This window comes from Schistocerca piceifrons, chromosome 3 (genome assembly GCF_021461385.2).
Source record: "Schistocerca piceifrons isolate TAMUIC-IGC-003096 chromosome 3, iqSchPice1.1, whole genome shotgun sequence".
Lineage (NCBI taxonomy): Eukaryota > Metazoa > Arthropoda > Insecta > Orthoptera > Acrididae > Schistocerca > Schistocerca piceifrons.
The window spans coordinates 864,479,822-864,501,187 of NC_060140.1; the positions used below are offsets into that span (position 1 = coordinate 864,479,822).

At 39.7% G+C, this 21,366-nt stretch overlaps 1 protein-coding gene across 1 annotated transcript in view; it reads right to left on the reverse strand.

Moving 5' to 3' along the window:
• Nucleotides 1–21,366, reverse strand: part of LOC124789310 (vacuolar protein sorting-associated protein 8 homolog) — a 219,150-nt gene that overhangs the window by 172,966 nt on the left and 24,818 nt on the right. The window contains exons 5-6 of the mRNA XM_047256624.1: nt 13,523–13,747; nt 5,064–5,243 (exon numbers count right to left, since the gene is read on the reverse strand). Coding sequence (XP_047112580.1) covers nt 5,064–5,243; nt 13,523–13,747 — 405 coding nt within the window. The remainder of the gene's footprint in view (nt 1–5,063; nt 5,244–13,522; nt 13,748–21,366) is intronic.

The following is a 21,366-nucleotide window of genomic DNA, read 5'->3' on the forward strand; positions in this document are numbered from 1 at the left end:
GCATCTGCATCCCTGGTTGCGGGCATGCACCCTGTAGCTGGTTTTTTTTGGCCAGTTTTCATTGTCACTCTCAAGGTGAATACCAGAGTGAGAACAGGGAGCTGCCATTGGCTGTTGCTACAGTCCCTGTACCCTCATCTATGTCTGCATTCAGGCCTGCCCCCCCCCCCCCCCCCGCGCCCTTTTCCCCCTCCACACATGCAGCACTGAATGACCATGGTGCTGAGATTTGACAGGCAGGAATGTGGTGTCATCTGAACAGTGAGGTCCCATATTAGAGTTGGTATCTCACAACAGGTCACAATCTAAAGACATTTATTGCTAGATGCAGGCATAAATGAGAGATGACAAAGACACGCCCTCAAGATGTTCTGTACACCGCTACTGGAAGTCTACTTATGTCGGAGAGCAGAACTGCTCACTTCAGTCTTTGGTAGTCAGTCTGCTAGCGTAATTATCACAGTTCAGATTCTGGAGCAAGCTTGTGTCATTAGTCAGAACAGTGTTCCAAGTTCAGAATTAAATGTAAAGTGATACTAGATTTTCATTCAGTGCAAGAACTAAACTGTTATCATCACAATCTGTAATTGTATTAAATGTATATCGTCCCTCAAATGGACATGGGATATTTTCCAAAGTTAGGTATTCTGTGTTAAAGTGTTTTACTAAAACTGATCTAATGTCCATTATATGTTTAGCATCTTCTCAACCTCCTCTAGATGTAAATACTTAGAACTGTCATCTAGGCTTGCTACAACATATAAAATATGCCACCATGCCCTCATCTGGTTGTGTGTAACTAACTCCATAATCTCCACAATACAAAATATTCGCTACTGTAACTGTCTCATCCCCTGACAGCAATCCGGAAAAATCTTTTACTCTCTCTGGAGAACTCAACAATCATCCAAAACACAAACAATGGACAGTGCCTTCATCAATTACGGGTGGCACCAAAACCGAGGGGGACACTCTTCAGACAGACATCACATTACATGGTGTAAACCAATTGTCATTGGCTGGACTTAAAGGTGTAGCCCATCCCCAGAATCAATCTGCAAATGATTTGAGTTAATGTTACTACAGGTATGCTGGCTTGTTCTATTACATTGCCTATAGGTTGTTTACCTGGGCTTTATTTCGGCTGGTAGTACTGTGAGCACATTAAGATAACATTGTGTGGACTCCCAACAAAGTTCACAAATATAAATGCCAAGCAAATAAGTTTTGCCAATCCTGTGGAGCAACATGTTCCACATCTAACCACTTAGGCCAACAAAAGATGTTTGTGGAAACTGGATATGTTGTTTAGCTAGTTGTGGAACACCCTAATGTGCACACTCTGGTTTTCCATATGAGTAGATTTGGTGTAAAACACATCAGCTCAGAACATCGATGAGATGTGATGCTGTGTGCATATCCCCACCTACTGTGGGGGCCTATTTATGCTTTGGCATTTTGTCTTGTCTTGTCAGTACCTGGGAAGACAGAGCAAAGGGGGCCAGCAATAATGACACCACATGAACAGCTGAAGATTATGCATAGGTACAGTCAATTCTCTAATGTCAAACGAGTACAACAGTACATGATATGATCTATTGTGAGCTACAAGTTATGAGCGGTATGTATCACCTGCAATTATAATACAGAAGAGTTATTGCAATGCTGATTATGTCATTTTAGTAACTTGAATAGATTGGAGCTCTCTTTCAGCACCGTCCACTGCAAAGGATAAAGAAGTTACATGCCACGAGTTAGTGGCATTGCATAGCTGGTCCAGTACAGCAAATAACTTCAAGAACAGTGACAGCAAAATATCCGTAAGGTAAAAGCTGGCATACATATCAACCTGTGTTAATATACTGAATAATATACGGGGGTTAAAACTTTAATAATAGCAAGTACTTATCTACAACTCGTACAAAATAGACACGTGTTTCAAAGTTTTGCTGACCTTCAAATTAGCCACCAGCATTGTGTATAACCTGTTGCCAGGGATGTGGAAAGCGTAGGATACTCTTAGCAGTGCCAGTTGTGATGACAGTTTGAGCAGCGTGGTCTATTGCCCGACGAATCTGTAGCAGTTCTGAAGCTAATGCCATCAAATGTTTCTTTCAGATTAGAAATCTAGTTGAATTTATGAGGGCTTAAGTCAGGGGAGTGCAGTAGGTGATATAGCACTTAGCAGCCCCATCAATCAACAAATCAGTGACAGCTTGCACAGTACGTGCTTGGGCATTGTCCTGAAAAATGATGGTCAGGTCCTACAGAAAGCGTCAACACTTCTGTCTCTATGCTGTTCATTTTTGGAACACAACCTACGACCAGCTTAGGGACAGAAGTGATGACACTTTCTGCAGGACCTGACCATCATTTTGCAGGACAATGCTCAAGCATGTATAGTGAAAGCTGTTACTGATTTGTTTGGCTGATGGGGTTGCTAAGTGCTATACCACCTACTGCGCTCCCCTGACTTAAGCCCTCATGAATTCAACTCTATTTCTAAACTGAAGGAAACACTTCATGGCTTTCGCTTCAGAACTGTTACAAATTTGCTGGTCAATAGACCGTGCTGTTCAAACTGTCCACGCAACTGGCACTGCTAAGGGTGTCCTACGATTTCCACATTGCTGGCAACGGGTTATACACAATGCTGGTGACTACTTTGAAGGTTAGTTAAACTTTGATACACATATCTATTTTGTACGAGCTGTAAATAAATAGTTGCCACTATTGAAGTTCCAACCCTTGTATATGTTCATGCTACAACTTCCATTGTACTTCACCAAGATATTGAGAAATTTAAAAGTGAAAGAGAGCGGCCAAGCAGATTCCATATCACCAAAATTATTCACAGCATTCCTAATAGGAAGAAAGCAAAGAAAGAATGTGTGTTACCACAAGATTCCTGAACCACTACTTTGATGATGGCACTGTGCTCTTTTGTCTCTGTTGCAAGCAAACTTCAGTAATTAATGGAAGAACTTAATAGATTCAATTTGAAAACAGGCCTGAAACTCACGTACAATATGGCTGATTTATGGTATGGTATAAGCAACATACTAAAACTGAAGTTATTTACATACTGAAATCAGTGTGTGTTACCTGTTCTGAATGGCTGGGGTGAGATATTTTATGTAAAAGTAATTCAAAACCCGAGTGTTTCTCAGCAAGCAATGGAGAAATTCATGGTGAGAATTATGAAAAGAGACAGGAAAGAGTGGCATATTATAAAGTAAAGTCTCATGGTGCATTTTTCTGCCTCTACGTGGAGGCTAATATCATGAGCTACTGTGAGGATTTTGATATGGTTTTTGCTAAGAGACAGACTGATTCACATGGAAGGTTTGTGTGTTCGATTTATGAATTTTTGTGCAAAACAGTTGAAATACAACGATTATTGATTAAGTATTTCTTCTGAGAAGTATTCTGGCATGTGCTATTCAAATTGTTTAAGTTATACTAGAATTCAGTTACCTAACATTGTATTTTAATCATAACTGGCCTCTAAACAAAATTACAGGTATGCTAGACAAGTCATTCAACCTTAGACGCTTAATTCTACCTGGGAGAAGCTGGGGTGGGTCATTAGTTGCAACAGTAATGATAATGAAGTTGAAGTGGGCAGGACACACAGCTAACGAATGAATCACAGATGGCCAAGGAAGTTCTTCCAAAAAGTTAGAAACGACAGAGGACAGCCTGATGATTGAAGGTGGCCTCGGTGACATTAGAATGCATAGGTATATGTGTGTAGCTGAAGACTAATTCATGCAAAAGTTTAGAGGTGATATTTACTCTGCTGTGGATGTCAAAGTGATTATGTTGATGATTCACAATAATTTCTCTCTGAAATACAAAATCTTGATTGTGGTGACAGACTGGTGTTAAGAAAAGGTAAAGATTTAAGATAGATTGGAAAGTGATGGGGATTGGAAAGTGATGGTTTTATTTGACGCCAGTGAATTGAGTGAGTGAACAAGCTGATTATACAAATTTTTACAATTGTGAAAGCTAAAGTTTCACAAGGATCATCCACAAGCAGTGTTAATTTTATGTACATTTACGTCTACCTGCTTCAACAATATGATTGTTTCCATTTTGACCTCTTGTTATGTTACAACTCAGGCTCAAAACAAAATTATTCCATCTTTACATTAGTGACTACTCAAAAGCATCTATTAGTCTGCTGTCCTTACACTTTTACCAACGTTGTATTGATGCAAAGAGATGGTGGTGTACGTTTGTTGACTACATGGGTGATGTAAACATGATTTTGCTATTTTAAGTTTAAAGATGAACTTTAACCTTTTAGGCACGTTAGTTTACTCAAGTCTGTATGGATTTTTTCTGTATCTCAAGTGACACATATATGGAGATATATAGCAGACACAAATTTGCATACATATTGCTTAGGAGAGAGTTGTAAACATTAATTATACAGAGAAGCGACAATCTTGTAGAGTAATCATTTTGGTTCCAAAATGAACCATTTAATTTTACCTTTAGGAAGAGAGGGCTATTGGATGCATGAAATTGAGTCAAAGATTTTTGAAATTACCATCACAAAAAGGATCAATCTATAACTTTCCTTTCATTCTATAAAGCTACTTTAGATTAAAATTATTTGAATGTCAGACAGACAAGACTAGACTAGACATTTTCTGACAACTCAATAAAGGAAAGGAAAGAGTTGTACTTTTAATATGGTTAGTCTTGGGCTTCAAGTAGAAGAAACTTGCAGGTCTCAGAGTACAGCAGCATCTACACGAGATAATCAATTCTTAATTTTAAGAAATCTTTTATTTTGATAATAGAGAGGCTAGATTATTTTTTTATGAAGACTGTGATTCCAACTTTCATCCTTTAAATCCTTTGCATTCACTATAGTTATCTGGAGTTTTTAATTCTAGGTTAATAAGGGCATACTTTTATTTTATTAATAAAAGTTGATAAAGCCAAATCAGCTATTATTTTTTAGCTTTTATCTTAAACAATTTATTATGAATCTAAAAAAATTTCACTTTTCAACCTAGAGTAGCATTATTTGGCCACAAACTCACCTGAAAGAAGTGTAAAGTTGAATCCCTTGCAAAAGCAAGTACAGGATCCACAACTCTACTGGTGTCAGCCATCTGAATTATGACAAACTGCCATGAGATTAGTGGCAGGGACACTGGACTGCTCTGCAGAGGGTGGGTGAACAGGACACGCATCCTTGGTCGAATGCTTACGACAATAACCTGGGCCACAGAACACTCATAATAATTGCTGTGTGTCAAATGTTAAATTATTGCTTGCAACATCCATCTATAGTATATTATACACTTTCTTCAACAATTCTTCAAAATATACATTTGTACATTACAAGCCTGCCAACGAAAGGATCATTCAGTCATTTGTTCATAAAGTTCTGCAGACACACTAACAAAAGAGCACCTTCAGGGATACGGAATGAGTCAAGGTAAACATTAACAAAAAGACAGGCAAATCATTGAAACTTAATCTGTACACAGTATTAACAATAATTTATTCTATACTGCTTAATACTGTTTGTGATTATGCCTACTAAATGTAATCTAGTAAATTAGGAGGAAATTTGCTACTTCAAAAAAGCTGCCTCTTCCTCTGTTGTATTAAATAGCTGCTTTTTGTTGTCCACTGGTATCTTAATATTTACTTTTGATAACAGTGGTCTTTTTCAAAATAAAACAGTTATATACAACTGTAATAACACAGGTCTGTTTACAATACCATAATATTTGTCTTGTAGCTTTCACAAAAAAAACACTGCTACTGACATGAATATCCAATCCTTGAAGCTAGATAATCAGATAAACTGTAAAATGAGGGAATAATTAAGCAAAATTAATTTCTTTTTGGACTGGTTGGATTTCCAGTTTCTTGCATCATCATCAACAGAAGCTTGCTGAATACCTTTACACTAGAGGACAACTCCATTATGTACCCTGGACAGGAATGGCAAAGTATCTCACATTGTTATGAAATCCTACAATTTCAGAGAATTTGCAGGTCTGATACATACAGGGTGTTACAAAAAGGTACGGCCAAACTTTCAGGAAACATTCCTCACACACAAATAAAGAAAAGATGTTATGTGGACATGTGTCCAGAAACGCTTAATTTCCATGTTAGAGCTCATTTTAGTTTCGTCAGTACGTACTGTACTTCCTCGATTCACCGCCAGTTGGCCCAATTGAAGGAAGGTAATGTTGACTTCGGTGCTTGTGTTGACATGCGACTCATTGCTCTACAGTACTAGCATCAAGCACATCAGTACGTAGCATCAACAGGTTAGTGTTCATCATGAATGTGGTTTTGCAGTCAGTGCAATGTTTACAAATGCGGAGTTGGCAGATGCCCATTTGATGTATGGATTAGCACGGGGCAATAGCCGTGGTGCAGTACGTTTGTATCGAGACAGATTTCCAGAATGAAGGTGTCCCGACAGGAAGACGTTCGAAGCAATTGATCGGCGTCTTAGGGAACACGGAACATTCCAGCCTATGACTCGCGACTGGGGAAGACCTAGAACGACGAGGACACCTGCAATGGACGAGGCAATTCTTCGTGCAGTTGACGATAACCCTAATGTCAGCGTCAGAGAAGTTGCTGCTGTACAAGGTAACGTTAACCACATCATTGTATGGAGAGTGCTACGGGAGAACTAGTTGTTTCCGTACCATGTACAGCGTGTGCAGGCACCATCAGCAGCTGATTGGCCTCCACGGGTACGCTTCAGCAAATGGTTCATCCAACAATGTGTCAATCCTCATTTCAGTGCAAATGTTCTCTTTACGGATGAGGCTTCATTCCAACGTGATCGAATTGTAAATTTTCACAATCAACATGTGTGGGCTGACGAGAATCCGCATGCAATTGTGCAATCACGTCATCAACACAGATTTTCTGTGAACATTTGGGCAGGCATTGTTGGTGATGCCTTGATTGGGCCCCATGTTCTTCCACCTACGCTCAATGGAGCACGTTATCATGATTTCATACGTGATACTCCACCTGTGCTGCTAGAACATGTGCCTTTACAAGTACGACACAACATGTGGTTCATGCACGATGGAGCTCCTGCACATTTCAGTCAAAGTGTTCGTACGCTTCTCAACAACAGATGCAGAGGCGGACCAATTCCATGGCCTCCACGCTCTCCTGACCTCAACCCTCTTGACTTTCATTTATGGGGGCATTTGAAAGCTCTTGTCTACGCAACCCCGGTAACAAATGTAGAGACTCTTCATGCTCGTATTGTGGACGGCTGTGATACAATACGCCATTCTCCAGGGCTGCATCAGCACATCAGGGATTCCATGCGATGGAGGGTGGATGCATGTATCCTCGCTAACGGAGGACATTTTGAACATTTCCTGTAACAAAGTGTTTGAAGTCACGCTGGTACGTTCTGTTGCTGTGTGTTTCCATTCCACGATTAATGTGATTTGAAGAGTAGTAATAAAATGAGCTCTAACATGGAAAGTAAGCGTTTCTGGACACATGTCCACATAACATTTTCTTTCTTTGTGTGTGAGGAATGTTTCCTGAAAGTTTTGCCGTTCCTTTTGTAACACCCTGTATATGATTTAATGTACATACACTGAAGCAGCAAGTGAAAATTTGTACCAAGGCCAGAATCACACCTGGGTCTCCTTCTTACTACAGAGATGCACTAGTCACTAAGCCACCTTGGTACAGCAGTTCACACAACTGAACGTATTACCCTGGCATACCTTCTTCCTTGACAATTCTCAATGTCACACCAGCCCACTTTAAATTCTGCCTTACACACAATGGAATATGAAAATATTGTGGAATGTATAGCTGCTACTCGCCATATAGCGAAGCTGCTGACTCACAGATAAGAACAATAAAAAGACTGTCAGAAACTAAGCTTTCAGCCAACTCTGCCTTCATTGGAAATAGACAAAACACACACACACACACACACACACACACACACACACACACACAAAAACAGAAAGAGAGTTTCTGACAGTCTTTCATTGTGCCTATCTGAGTCGCATATTTAGCTTTCACATTTGTTTTGTAGTTTGATTCTTAATTTCTTTCCGAGTGTTTGTGCGCTTGCATATTTAATTACATAAAATCCATACGTATTCTCGTATTTGAGAGGAGTTATATTGCTTATAGATAGCTGTAAAGTATAAATTCGTGGAGTCGTTAGTCATTTGTTTGTTTTGGACAGCCAGTGCTTTCTGTTTATTTTGTAGAGCCAGTCAGCAGCAGACAGAGGCCAGTGGAGTCTTATCTGTGCTTGCAGAGTGACGTGTGCGAGCAGCCGTAGCAGAAACTAGTCCTATATTCAGTTTTTCGTATTAGTTCTGCAGGTTTAATTCAAATTACTTTGTGTGTTTGTGTGCTTGTGTGGTGAAATTTTTCGGATCTTTGCATATTTTCGAATTAGAAAGGGGTAGTATCAAATTTTAATAACGGTAGAGTGTAACAGCGCGTAGGCGGTTGTCATTTGTACTAAGACAGGGGTAGGATCGCACTGTAATATCTGTATAGTGGCATAGTCGTGGTCATTTGATTGCTTGGTTCATAAGTAATTTTTCATATATCGCAGCTCAATCTGGCGCTGGTGACGTAACTGTGCGGTCGCATATTGCTGTTTTATTTGTTGCAACTCTATACGTCCAGATATTAGCAGTAGGATGGATAGGGTGTGTGCATGCTGTGTGCAGGCGCAGGAGGAACTAGCCGCGGTTTTCGAGCAGCTGAGCGTGCCGTTGGCCACGGTCACCCGCCTTCAGCCTGCTGCCTCGAGGTGCAGCGACGGCGGAGGGTCTGGCACGTCGCTTGAAACACCCCAGGTGTCGCTTGCTGCGTCCGCTGACTCAGCCGCCGAGGCACCTTCTAGTGTACCCGGTGCGTTGGGGCTGCCCTCACCTTAGGGTGAGTGGCGGACTGCAACGCGTTCACATCACTCAAGGCGGAGGGTCAATGTGGAGGCTGGCCAGCTGGCCTCGCCTGTTCATCCTGTCAGTAGGCAGGTGGCCGCTCCTTCAGAAGCGCCCAAGCAGGCACACGGGGGCAAAGGCTTGCTGGTTATTGGGAGCTCCAATGTTAGGCGGGTGATGGAGCCCCTTAGGGAAATAGTATACAGGGCTGGAAAGAATTCCAACGTGGGCTTGGTTTGTCTGCCGGGGGCCTCATCCAAGATGTGGAGGCGGCCTTAACTGCGGCTATCAAGCGTACAGGGTGCAGTCATCTGCAAGTAGTTGCTCACGTCGACACCAATGATGCCTGTCGCTTGGGTTCTGAGGCAATCCTCAGTTCGTACGGGCGGCTGGCGGATTTGGTGAAGACTGCTGGCCTCACACGCGGGGTGCAAGCAGAGCTCTCTATTTGCAGCATCGTTCCAAGAGTGGATCGGGGTCCTTTGGTTTGGAGCCGAGTGGAGGGTCTCAACCAGAGGCTTCGTTGACTCTGTGACGGTCTTGGTTGCATATTTCTAGACTTGCGTTATTGGGTAGGGAATTGTAGGATGCCCCTAGATAGGTCAGGGGTGCACTACACAAAGGAAGCGGCTACTCGGGTAGCAGAGTACTTGTGGCGTGCACATGGGTTTTTTTTAGGCTAGGCAGTAGTACAAGGTGTCCTGATGAACACTCACCAGTCGACGTGCATGCAGCGAAATCAGGACGCACTCAGTGTAAAGACACTTCAGCTATCAAGATATTAGCAGTAAATTTTCAGTGTTCGGAATAAAGTTCCTGAATTTACTGCCCTCCAGGAAGCGTGTGGCGCGCAAATTAATTCTCAGGACTGAGACCTGGCTGAACCCTGAGATAGGAAGTTCAGAAATATTTAGTGAGGGTTGGAACGTATATCAGAAAGACAGATTAGACACCGTAGGAGGTGGTGTCTTCATTGCAGTTGACAAAAATATTGTGTCTACTGAGGTCGAAGTAGAGTGTGATTGTGAAGTTATCTGGACACGTTTAACAGGGCTAGGAGAAATAAAGTTAATTGTTGGGTGTTATTACCAGCCACAAGGTTCCACCGTGACAGTTCTAGAATCATTCAAAGGGAGTCTACACTATATCGCAGAAGTACCCCGATCATGCTATATTAGTCAGAGGCGACTTCAACTTACCTAGTATAGACATCCCAGTCTTGAGCAGCTAAATCGACAGCCAACGCATAACGGAAATATTTTATATCTGGTAGCCATGAACAGACCAGACCTCATCGACGGTGTCAGTGTTGAGACAGGGATTAGAGACCATGATGTTGTCATTACGACTACGGTTACGAAAGTTAAAAAGTCAGTCAAGAAGGCGAAGAGAGTATTCTTACTAGAAAGAGCAGATAAGCAGTTCTTAACATCCCACTTAGTACATGAATCGACTTCATTTACTTCCGGTACGATGGACGTGGAAGAATTATGGGCAAATTTTAAACACATTGTAAATCACGCACTGGAGAAGTATATACCGAAAAAGTGGGTTACGGACGGAAAAGATCCACCGTGGTTTAACAGCGGAATTCGGAGAATGCTCAGGAAGCAAAGACAGTTGCACTCGCGGTACAAGAAAGATCAGGAGAATGAGGACAGACAAAAGTTAGTAGAGATTCTTGCTGCTGTAAAAAGAGTGATGCGCAGAGCATACAACCACTACCACTGTCATATCTTAGCGAAAGATCTTGCTGAAAACTCAAGGAAATTCTGGTCTTACGTAAAATCAGTAAGCAGGTTGAAGGCTTCCATCCAGTCACTCACTGATCAGTCTGGCCTGGCAACGGAAGACAGCAAAACAAAAGTTGAAATTTTAAATTTAGCATTTGAGAAATCTTTCACGCGGGAGGATCGTAAAAACATACCGCCGTTTGAGTCTCGTACAGATTCCCATGTGGAGGACATAGTGATCAAGACATCCCTGGGGTTGTTAAGCAGCTGAATGGGTTGAAAAAAAATAAATCACCAGGTCCTGATGGGATTCCAGGTCGGTTTTACAGAGAGTGCTCTACTGCATTAGCTCCTTACTTAGCTTGCATTTATCGCAAATCTCTTGTCCAACGTAAAGTACCGAGCGAATGGAGAAAAGCGCAGGTGACGCCTGTATATAAGAAGGGTAGAAGAACGGATCCTCAAAATTACAGACCAATATCCTTAACATCAGTTTGTTGCAGGATTCTCGAACATATTCTCAGTTCGAATATAATGAATTTCCTTGAGACAGAGAAGTTGCTGTCCATGCATCAGCACGGCTTTAGAAAGCATCGCTCCTGCGAAACGCAACTCGCCCTTTTTTTCACATGATATCTTGCAAACCATGGATGAAGGACATCAATGGATGCCATATTCCTTGACTTCCGGAAAGCGTTTGATCGGTGCCCCACTGCAGACTCCTAACTAAGGTACGAGCATATGTGATTGGTTCCCAAGTACGTGAGTGGCTCGAAGACTTCTTAAGTAATAGAACCCAGTACGTTGTCCTCGATGGTGAGTGTTCATCGGGGGTGAGGGTATCATCTGGAGTGCCCCAGGGAAGTGTGGTAGGTCTGCTGTTGTTTTCTATCTACATAAATTATCTTTTGGATAGGGTGGATAGCAATGTGCGGCTGTTTGCCGATGATGCTGTGGTGTACAGGAAGGTGTCGTTGTTGAGTGACTGTAGGAGGATACAAGATGACTTGGACAGGGTTTGTGATTGGTGTAAAGAATGGCAGCTAATTCTAAATATAGATAAGTGTAAATTAATGCAGATGAATAGGAAAAAGAATCTCGTAATGTATGAATACTCCATTAGTAGTGTAGCACTTGACACAGTCACGTTGATTAAATATTTGGGCGTAACATTGCAGAGCGATATGTAGTGGGACAAGCATGTAATGGCAGTTGTGGGGAAGGCGGCTAGTCGTCTTCGGTTAATTGGTAGAATTTTGGGAAGATGTGGTTCATCTGTAAAGAAGACCACTTATGAAACACTAATACGACCTATTCTTGAGTACCGCTCGAGTGTTTGGGATCCCTATCAGGTCGGATTGAGGGAGGACATAGAAGAAATTCAGAGGCGGGCTGCTAGATTTGTTACTGGTAGGTTTGATCATCACGCAAGTGTTACAGAAATGCTTCAGGAACTCTGGTGGGAGTCTCTGGAGGAAAGGAGGCATTCTTTTTGTGAATCGCTACTGAGGAAATTTAGAGAACCAGCATTTGAGGCTGACCGCAGTACAATTTTACTGCCGCCAACTTATATTTTGCGGGAAGACCACAAAGATAAGAGAGATTAGGGCTCGTACAGAGGCATGTAGGCAGTCATTTTTCCCTCATTCTGTTTGGGAGTGGAATAGGGAGAGAAGATGCTAATTGTGGTACGAGGTACCCTCCGCCACTCACCGTATGGTGGATTGCGGAGTATGTATGTAGATGTAGATGTAGATGAGACTCAGCATCTCCATTAGTGAGTAGCAACTATCCTTTTCATAATATTGTCATGCTTATACAAATGAAAAGATAATTTCAGAGATTTTACTGGTCTCTCACAGGAGGGGGAATTTAAAGTAGACAGGGGCAGCAGTGAGAATATGGACCAAAGAGAGAAGCATGTTAGGGCAATCCTTGCAGTTGTGTGAACTACTCTGCCAATGTGACTTAGTGGCTAGCACACCTATCTAGTAACCAGGAGACCCGGGTTCAATTTCTGGCCCTGATACAAATGTTTGTTCGTTGCCTCAGTTTATATTATTAAAATCTTGTGCAGTGTTTGCGCAAATCAAAGTTCAGCTGAAACAGATATTTATCATCAGGAGAAAAAAACAAAAATTAAAGGTACTGGAAAGTGAGTAAGAATTAAATGAGACTGTAGCAAGACATGTGGTGATCTACATTTAATATTATTCTTAAAGCTAATTTCTGATGAATAATTACTTCATTTTAGATGTATTTCCCTGGACAATAACTCTGTAAGACATCAAGGACTAAAAGTATGCAAAATAAAACACTCATCATTAGGTTAACACAATTAGATACTTTTAAGATCATAAGGTGCTGGACTGACTTTAACTAGTTTATCTATGTATTGACTCAGTTTTAACTTGTGATAAAATTGGACCCCAAAGGAATTTTGTGCACAATGTTTCATTTGGTGTATGATCATTAATGCCTTTATTTAGTGTTAGCAGGGTTTTAAATTACGTATTATGAGCCTCTGTGTTTGTTATGTAGCAGCAATAGGCCCTCTGGGCTATCATCTGAGCTGTATCTGCTATGGCAGGGTTTGGGTGCTTGATTATTGTGCTTGTGTAATCAGCAAACATTACAGGTTTTTATCCATACTCTGTTGTTCGTCTGTTTGAGAAAGTTGTACATAACAGCCTTTTTTCTTCATGAAAGATTAACAAGAGCAAAATAAAACGTGTCACATATCCCCCATATAACCTGTTAAGTACAGTGTCAAGCAATAAGAAATTACTGATTTATTCTACGTCAACTATGTTCTGAATTTTATTTGGCAAAACTTACTTTTGAAAGTGTGGCCATTGCTATGAGGATGACCCCCTGCAGTGGATGTGATGACAGCTGCTGATGGTGGAGGAGCAGAGGTTCTATGCATACCACTTCCCCCCTGCTGCCCGAAAAAAGGCATTTTGAATCACATCCTCGCATACCCATTGTCCTCCGGAAATTTAGTTCGAACACAGATCCTCCACTGTCACTGCAAAGTGCAAGAGTTGGTGAATCTGTAAACTGATAATGTACAGATGTTACCGCAAGCTCTAATGCAAGACAAACAAAGATTAGAAAAACAATACTTCACAAATTGTGTTCTATCTGGCTTTAAAAGCCACGATATTCTAGCCCAAGTTTCACTTAGCTGAACTGTGACGTAAGTGGAGGACGACAGATGGTGTGGTGGGAACCAATTCCGTGACAAGTTATGCCAGTTCAGGAGGAGCATAATCTGATTGGCTGCCACGACAGGAGCCAGTGGAGCAAATCTCTAATTTTAATTGACTAATATTTTATAAAACATATCTCAGATTTAATTGTCTGTCATGCTAAATATTCTCTCAGTAGCAAGCTATCATCAAATCACACCAGATGTCATTATAACAACAAATTTCATTAACATCAGAATAACGATAGTCAGATGAAGTCTTTTGTGCATCTTTGGCTCCTGCCTAAACATGCATGCTGAGTGAAGTGATTTGTGCTGACCACCACAGCTTGGTGCAGGAGCCCTAGACTGACAGTCGAGTCGAGTATGAGGGGCGATACAGTATAGTTCACATTATGAGCCGCACGATTAGGAACTGAGCTGCACATCTTATAGAAAGATTTATATATGAAGAAGAACATCTGCATATAAGTCATACAAATATCTTGTTTTATTCTGGTCTTGATGAAATTTTGCACACTTTACCTTCAAGATACGAGCAAGATGTATATGTATGGAATACATAAAGGGGAAAGGTTGTTACCAAAAATCTCTAGAGGTTATTGGCTAATTTACTTCAAATTTCTACATTAAGAAGAAACAATGAAAATTAACGAAAAATTGAATGCCTAACAAATGAAATACAATGTAGTAAACTGACTGCAATTTCTATCACCAGAATAAATTACAGTGGCAATACATGTCTTTGAGATAGAGCCATGAGATGTCACTAGATTGTGGGATGAGTGAAAGCTCGAGAACCTGACAGAAATGTTTATTGCAAACTTTTATTTATTGATTAAATGCCATTGCTACAAATGACATACACTCTAGAAGATATTTTAGTCTGTGTTTCACATATTTTTATTATTAACACTCGAGAGGGTTCATTTGGGTATAAAGTGCGCCCCAACTACAAATAACATTATCTTATACCTTTTCATTGTGGTTTTACAGTTGTGAGCGGATATCTATTCCTTCATTATTTCTTCAGCTAACAGTGTGAAAAGTTGTGTTGTCATATGACAAAGTCAGCAGCAGTGTTTATTTTATAACGCCGAGCTAGGTGTGAAAAAATTTACAATTCATGCAACAAAATGACCACAATCCCACTATGAGACACTTGACTACAAGATAATTAACAATTGAATAAGCAGATGGCTGGTATCTGAAGCAACTGCACTGTTTAATGCTTTGAATGGTTTATTACTGAGCTGTAACACTTATGTGTCGACAGAGTGAAATAATGAAAGTATATTTTATTACCACTCAAACAATGATTCAGTTTGTATAATTTAAATTTATTTTATCATTGTTTCATTACATTGAGATTGAATGGTGATACTGCTCATACATGATTACATTGGCAACATAAATACAGCTATTCACGACACATGCATGAAGTACGCCACATGCCGCTCGCATGATAAAAAAAAATAGGGCATCTGCTTGAAGGTTAAGATCCACAGTGTTGTACAAATGCTAATGCAGATTGTGGACATAGTACCCACAAAAGTCATTATATAGTGGAGCAATCAAAAGATTGAACAGAACTTGAGATTTCCTGAGCTGCGACGTAAACTGTTCAAACAGTTTGAGTCGTGCTCAAATACAGCCCTACTTGAAAGAGTGAAAACTGAGCTGAAACAATAGAAGACAAATTATCCATGGGCAACTAATCATCTTTTCATACGGAAAAAATACAAAGTTTGTGAAAATTTGATTGAAGAAATGAATTAAAAATGCTGACAGAATATCATTTAGTTCCTACTGAAGTTTAACAAACATATTAAAGTTCCATTTATTGAAGTTCTGTTTATCGAATACTGATTATAAAGCACAACTCAACTTTCTTGTGGAGCAAATGTTTTAAAGTCGTTTTCATTGCTATGAAAATCAACAAGGCACACAGCCAATCTCTTTGTGTGGCATCCTGGGCAACACCAGCTACTGGAGCTCGTCTAAAGTAATCACAACTCTGCATGCAAGGCAGAGAAGATCAGAGCAGAAAATGTGTAAATTATTTTTGTGAACACAATTCCTACAATGTTAAAATACTTCCACTGGAGGATACTTTCACCAGCTCCCAGTGACAGAGGCCAACAAAGAGGGGAAAGTTGGATCTCAAACACTAACTGTCAGAGATGCAGGCAAGGGCACATTCTGCACCAATGGAGGAGGTATGCTTGCAGATGCCCTCAACTTGCTTTAAGAATGGACATCCTGTGAATGCCCTGGTGAAAAATGAGAAATGTGCTGATAATTTGTGGACCTCTGCAGCCAATGTGATTGCACGTAAACATGATAGCATCAACAACGCACATGTGGAGGCATGTGAAACTCTGGGCTGGCTGCAGCTGTTTGACCTGCCTTAAAAAGTGAGAAACATGCTCATAATTCATGGACTCCTGCAGGCACTGAGATGGAGCATAGACACAAGGTGCCAAGAATGCACACAGCGAGGCATATGTACCTATGGAACTGCGGAAGAAGTAACAGCCTGTGTACAAAAATGTTTACCAGACAGTGAGAAAGTTGCTTATAAATCACAAATGCCAGCACAAATGAAAGAACATCCAGGCCTCACACAGAGACAGCTGTTATAAAGAAGTGTTGTGCGGCTGCTTTCACAGCAAATAAAGGAATGTGGAGAAACAGGATAACAGCCTTGACAGTGAACACTTGAGAAAAATGCCAGTTCCCAAGTCACACATCAGTCCCTGCAAGATGATAAATTTCAGCCTGCATTGGGAGGAATGGTCATGTAGTGGCGATTACTCGTTGGGTGTCACTGCGAATTTAGACTGCCTATAACAATGTTGAGAGGACGAAACATTCGAGGAGTCTGTGACCTAAGTGGTGATGAGAAATGAAGGACAGTTGGTGAGATAGCGTGAAAGTAAGAGGACATCGAGGTTCTTTCAACCATTATCTACTTAGTCTGCTGACTGATTCTGATCCTTACTCCCACCCTAATGTTCATCACTTTTTCACTTATTCTTTTACTGTTCCATGTTAAGTGGATGATCACTTATGGTCCAGCACTTGGGAATGAAGCACTCACTGGAATATTACAATTTTTTGCCTAATCTCCATCTCCTAACACCAATATGACACTGTTTTGGTTATGAAAGCCACAACAATCAGTTCACAGAGACTATTCTGGGGCCTCACAGCAAAGGCATGGAAGACTGGTGAGAGTTGCCGACTCACTGCGCACAGCTCTGAGGTACGCACCATACTGACCCAGCATCTGCCACTCATCATGACACATGACTACCAAGAATTGCAAGAAGATTGATTCTCCCCTCCTTCCACTTAAATAACTGAGTCATGTCCATGCCCAGTCCAATCAGCACTGAGATTCGTAATTTTGTGTAAAAGGTACTGTAGTAAAAACAAACATTTCATGTTTTAATCCTCTAATTAATCTGCTAAATTTGCTTATCACACCCTTGCTCTCATACTCGTTTGCTGTTTGCTTTCAGTCCCTGATTGGAGAAGTCAATTATTAGCTCCCAGGGTGGCATGATCTCATTAGTAATCTGCATGTCATTACATGCCAGGAGATGAGGATTTTCAGTTTACTATGAGGCATTTAATGTAGAAGACTTATTATTGTTTCAAACATGGGCTGTAATACCCGTAACTTTGCAGGCATAAAGTGTTCTGATAGAAGTTCAGGTTTGCTGCTACATGATTCATGTGCTAATTAAAGAAAAATCTCTGGCATCCCAAATTTAAATCTGACTGATTATTTTGTAGCACTGAGAGCCTTAGGCATATGTTCCTTACCATCTCACCTCAAGAACAACAAACCAACATCCTGAGTGTCACATCTGCACAAGGATTATGACATCTTTGAAAACATCATGGGGGTGGACCATTACAGAATCTCAGTGTTGATGCAGCAGGGAACACTTCGGCCCCTCTCATGTCCTGAATTTCCAGTATAAATGTGAACAGTTACATGTTATATGTGGTAACACACAGGAGGGAATAAATGAATGAATGTGGAGTGCACGGGTTGCACTGGACAGTGACTGCATTCATTACATCCAAGCACTACCCTCCAGTCACTCTGACCTAAGTATTTCCTTTCATTCTTTTTTGTATCGCCATAAAATATACAACCAATTTATGAAAAAAATAAAAAAGATCAGTTCATACCAGGCACATTGTAATATTCTACACTGAAATGAAGCAGTACTCATAAGAAGTTATGTGGGAGTGGGTGAGGGTGGGGGTGGACTGCAACATTCATTCTCTAATGATTACTCCTTTATGTTTGTGTTATACGAGCGACTTTCTAGTCATCATCAACCATTGTAAAGGGGCACTTCACACGTCGGCATATACATCACTTAACAACCATTTAAGGAGTGGGTTGGTGATGCCAATTATCAATTCACTGTGGTAAGTACTAAAATCCTTAGTATGCTGAAGACTGTGCACACAAATAAACTGTAGAGTGCTGCTGATGATGATGATGGGAAACAATGGCATCATCTGCTGACAGTGGAAGGTAAGGCAGTTTTTGTGACACTCACTCAAGTTGTAATACTGGATTTTAGCAGTTTATATCTTCCTAATCTTTATTTTATTGTTTGATTTTTAGTGATGCATATTAAATGTTGCATGATGACTTGATATTTTTTTAAGAAATGTTCTCTCACAAGAAAGAAAAAATATCTGAAAGCAAAATGTAATTTTGATTTTACAGTACCTGTAAGAACAAACCCACACTTTGCATAAACAAGAGTGTATATAGATAAAAATGTTTTAATGAGAATTATTTCAACAATGAGTCAGCTCTATTTAAGGAGAAAATTTTTTGGGTGTTATATGGCAATTAGAAACAAAATGAAACACAAACCAAATAGGCACTATCTACACCTTCTAAATATTGTTTGTCAATTTTGTATATATGTAAGATTAGATTAGATTCAGTTTTCGTTCCACAGACCCAAAAAATGAGATGATTCTTGTGGGTGTGGAACATGACAGAAAGAATAACATAAAACATTTGAATATAATACTTACTACCCTGATCATTTGTTAGGAGATTGTCAAACTAGGTGCATACAATACAGTAAACTGGAACAGCTAATATTTACTGAATATGCTGCCAGAATGAAACATTGTTATGAACTATTAATAGATTTATCATACACAAAATACCGAATCTTGACTGTTGTGACAAAGTGCTGTCAAAACTGAAATGTAACAGACATTTTTACTTATGCTGGCCCAACAGTCTGTTAAGATATTCATCTATAGAGTAGAAGGAGTTGCCTATCAAAAAGTCTCCCAAACTCTGTTTAAACTGTGCTTTACCTCTTTTTTTCTTTTTTTTTTTAAAAAAAAAACAAGTTTTTAATGGTTTTAATGGTTGCTGGCAACTTATTGAAAATGTGTGTTCCTGAATATTGGGCCCCTTTTTGGACCAAGGTAAGTAATTTTAGGTCTTTATGTAGATTGTTCTTATTCCTAGTATTGATAGTGTCTATTGAGCTATTGGTTGGAAATAGATATATATTACTTGCAACAAATTTCATTAAGGAATAAATGTACTGAGAAGCAGTGGTTAGAATGCAAAGTTCCTTAAACAGGTTTCTACATGGTGTTCTTGAATTTACACCACAAATTATTCTTGTAACGCGCTAAAAAGTTTTGCTCGGTTTGATGAGTTAACTCAGAACATGATCCCGTATGACATGATAGAATGAAAATAAGCAAAGTATGCAAGGTTTTTTATATTTATATCTTCTACATCTGACATCATTCTCACTGCAAATACAGACTTGTTTAGATGCTTAAGCAATTCTGTGGTATTCTCTTCCCAACTGAATTTATTATCGAATTGTAATCCCAGAAATTTAACACTGTCAACTTCTTCTATCTGCATGTCTTCATATGTTACACACATGTTGGAAGGAATTCTCTTATAGGTTCTGAACCGCATATAGTGGGTCTTTTCAAAGTTTAATGACAGTGAATTAGCTTTAAACCATTTATTAATGTCAGTGAAAATTTGATTAGCAGCTATTTCTAAATCTGTACTTGACTTGCTAGTTATTGCAATGTTTGTATCACCTGCAAACAAAACAAACTTAGCATCTGGCAATGTAACAGACAAGAAGTCATTAATGTACACAAGAAACAGCAATGGACCCAAGATGGAATCTTGAGGAACACCACATGTAATTAATTCCCAATCAGATGAAGACTGACTGCTTACTGCACAGCTATTTCGCAACGACACCCTTTGTTTCCTTTTAATTAGATAAGACTCAAACAATTTCACAGCACAGCCAATGACACCATAATATTCTAATTTACTTAAGAGAATGGTATTGTTCACAAAGGCTTTTGACAGGTAACAGAAAATTCCAGTAGCCTCTAACTCATTATGTAATTATGTAATGAATTAAGTACATTCTCAATGTAAATGTAAATAGCTTTCTCTATATCAGAACCATTAAGAAATCCAAACTGTGACTTGGACAATATATTATTTGCAGTCAGATGCTTAAGGACACACTTGAACACAATCTTTTCAAATATTTTTGAGAAAGCCAACAAAGTGAAATTGGGTAATAGTTTGATGGTATCTCTTTATCCCCCTTCTTGTAAAGAGGCTTAACTTCAGCATATTTTAGCCACTCTGGAAATGTTCCACTGATGAGAGATTGATTACACAAATAACTTAAGATAGAACTCAACTCACATGACTACTCTTTGATTAACTTCATTTATATGTTATCATACCCACTAGAATACTTAGATTTTAAGGATTTTATGATGGATGCTACTTCTTTGGGAGACATGAGTGTCATTTGCATTTTACTGAAGTTATTTTTAAAAGACTGGTCTCAGATACTACATTGCACTGTTCACCAAACCTGATAACCCCAAGCTGTCAGTAGCAGAAATTTGATTACAAAGATATCATCAATAGCAGTCTCAGAGCATTTACGTACCCTATTTGTGAAGTTCACAGTAGGAACTAAATTGAATGATAGTGTTACCGACTGCAGGAATTGTTCACTGACAGAGCTTTTCAATAAATCCAAATTAAAATCACCAGCAACCACTATTTCCTTGTTTTTTTACTGTGAGTTGGGACAACAGAGCTTACAGATTTTTTTAAGAAGAAGTTAAAATTTCCTGAAGGTGATCTGTATATACCTACTATTATTAAGAACTTATCATAAAATACTACTTCTGTTGCGCATGATTCTAAGTGCTCCTCTGAGCAAAACTTATTAATATCAATTTTCTTGAAATCAAAACAGTTTCTGACAAATGTGGCAACTCCTCTTTCTCCATTTTACTCTACAGAGGTTAGAAACTAACTTGAATCCTGCAACATTTAACATTAATTTTTTGATAAAGTAAATGCTGATGTTATGCAATGTCTCTGTCG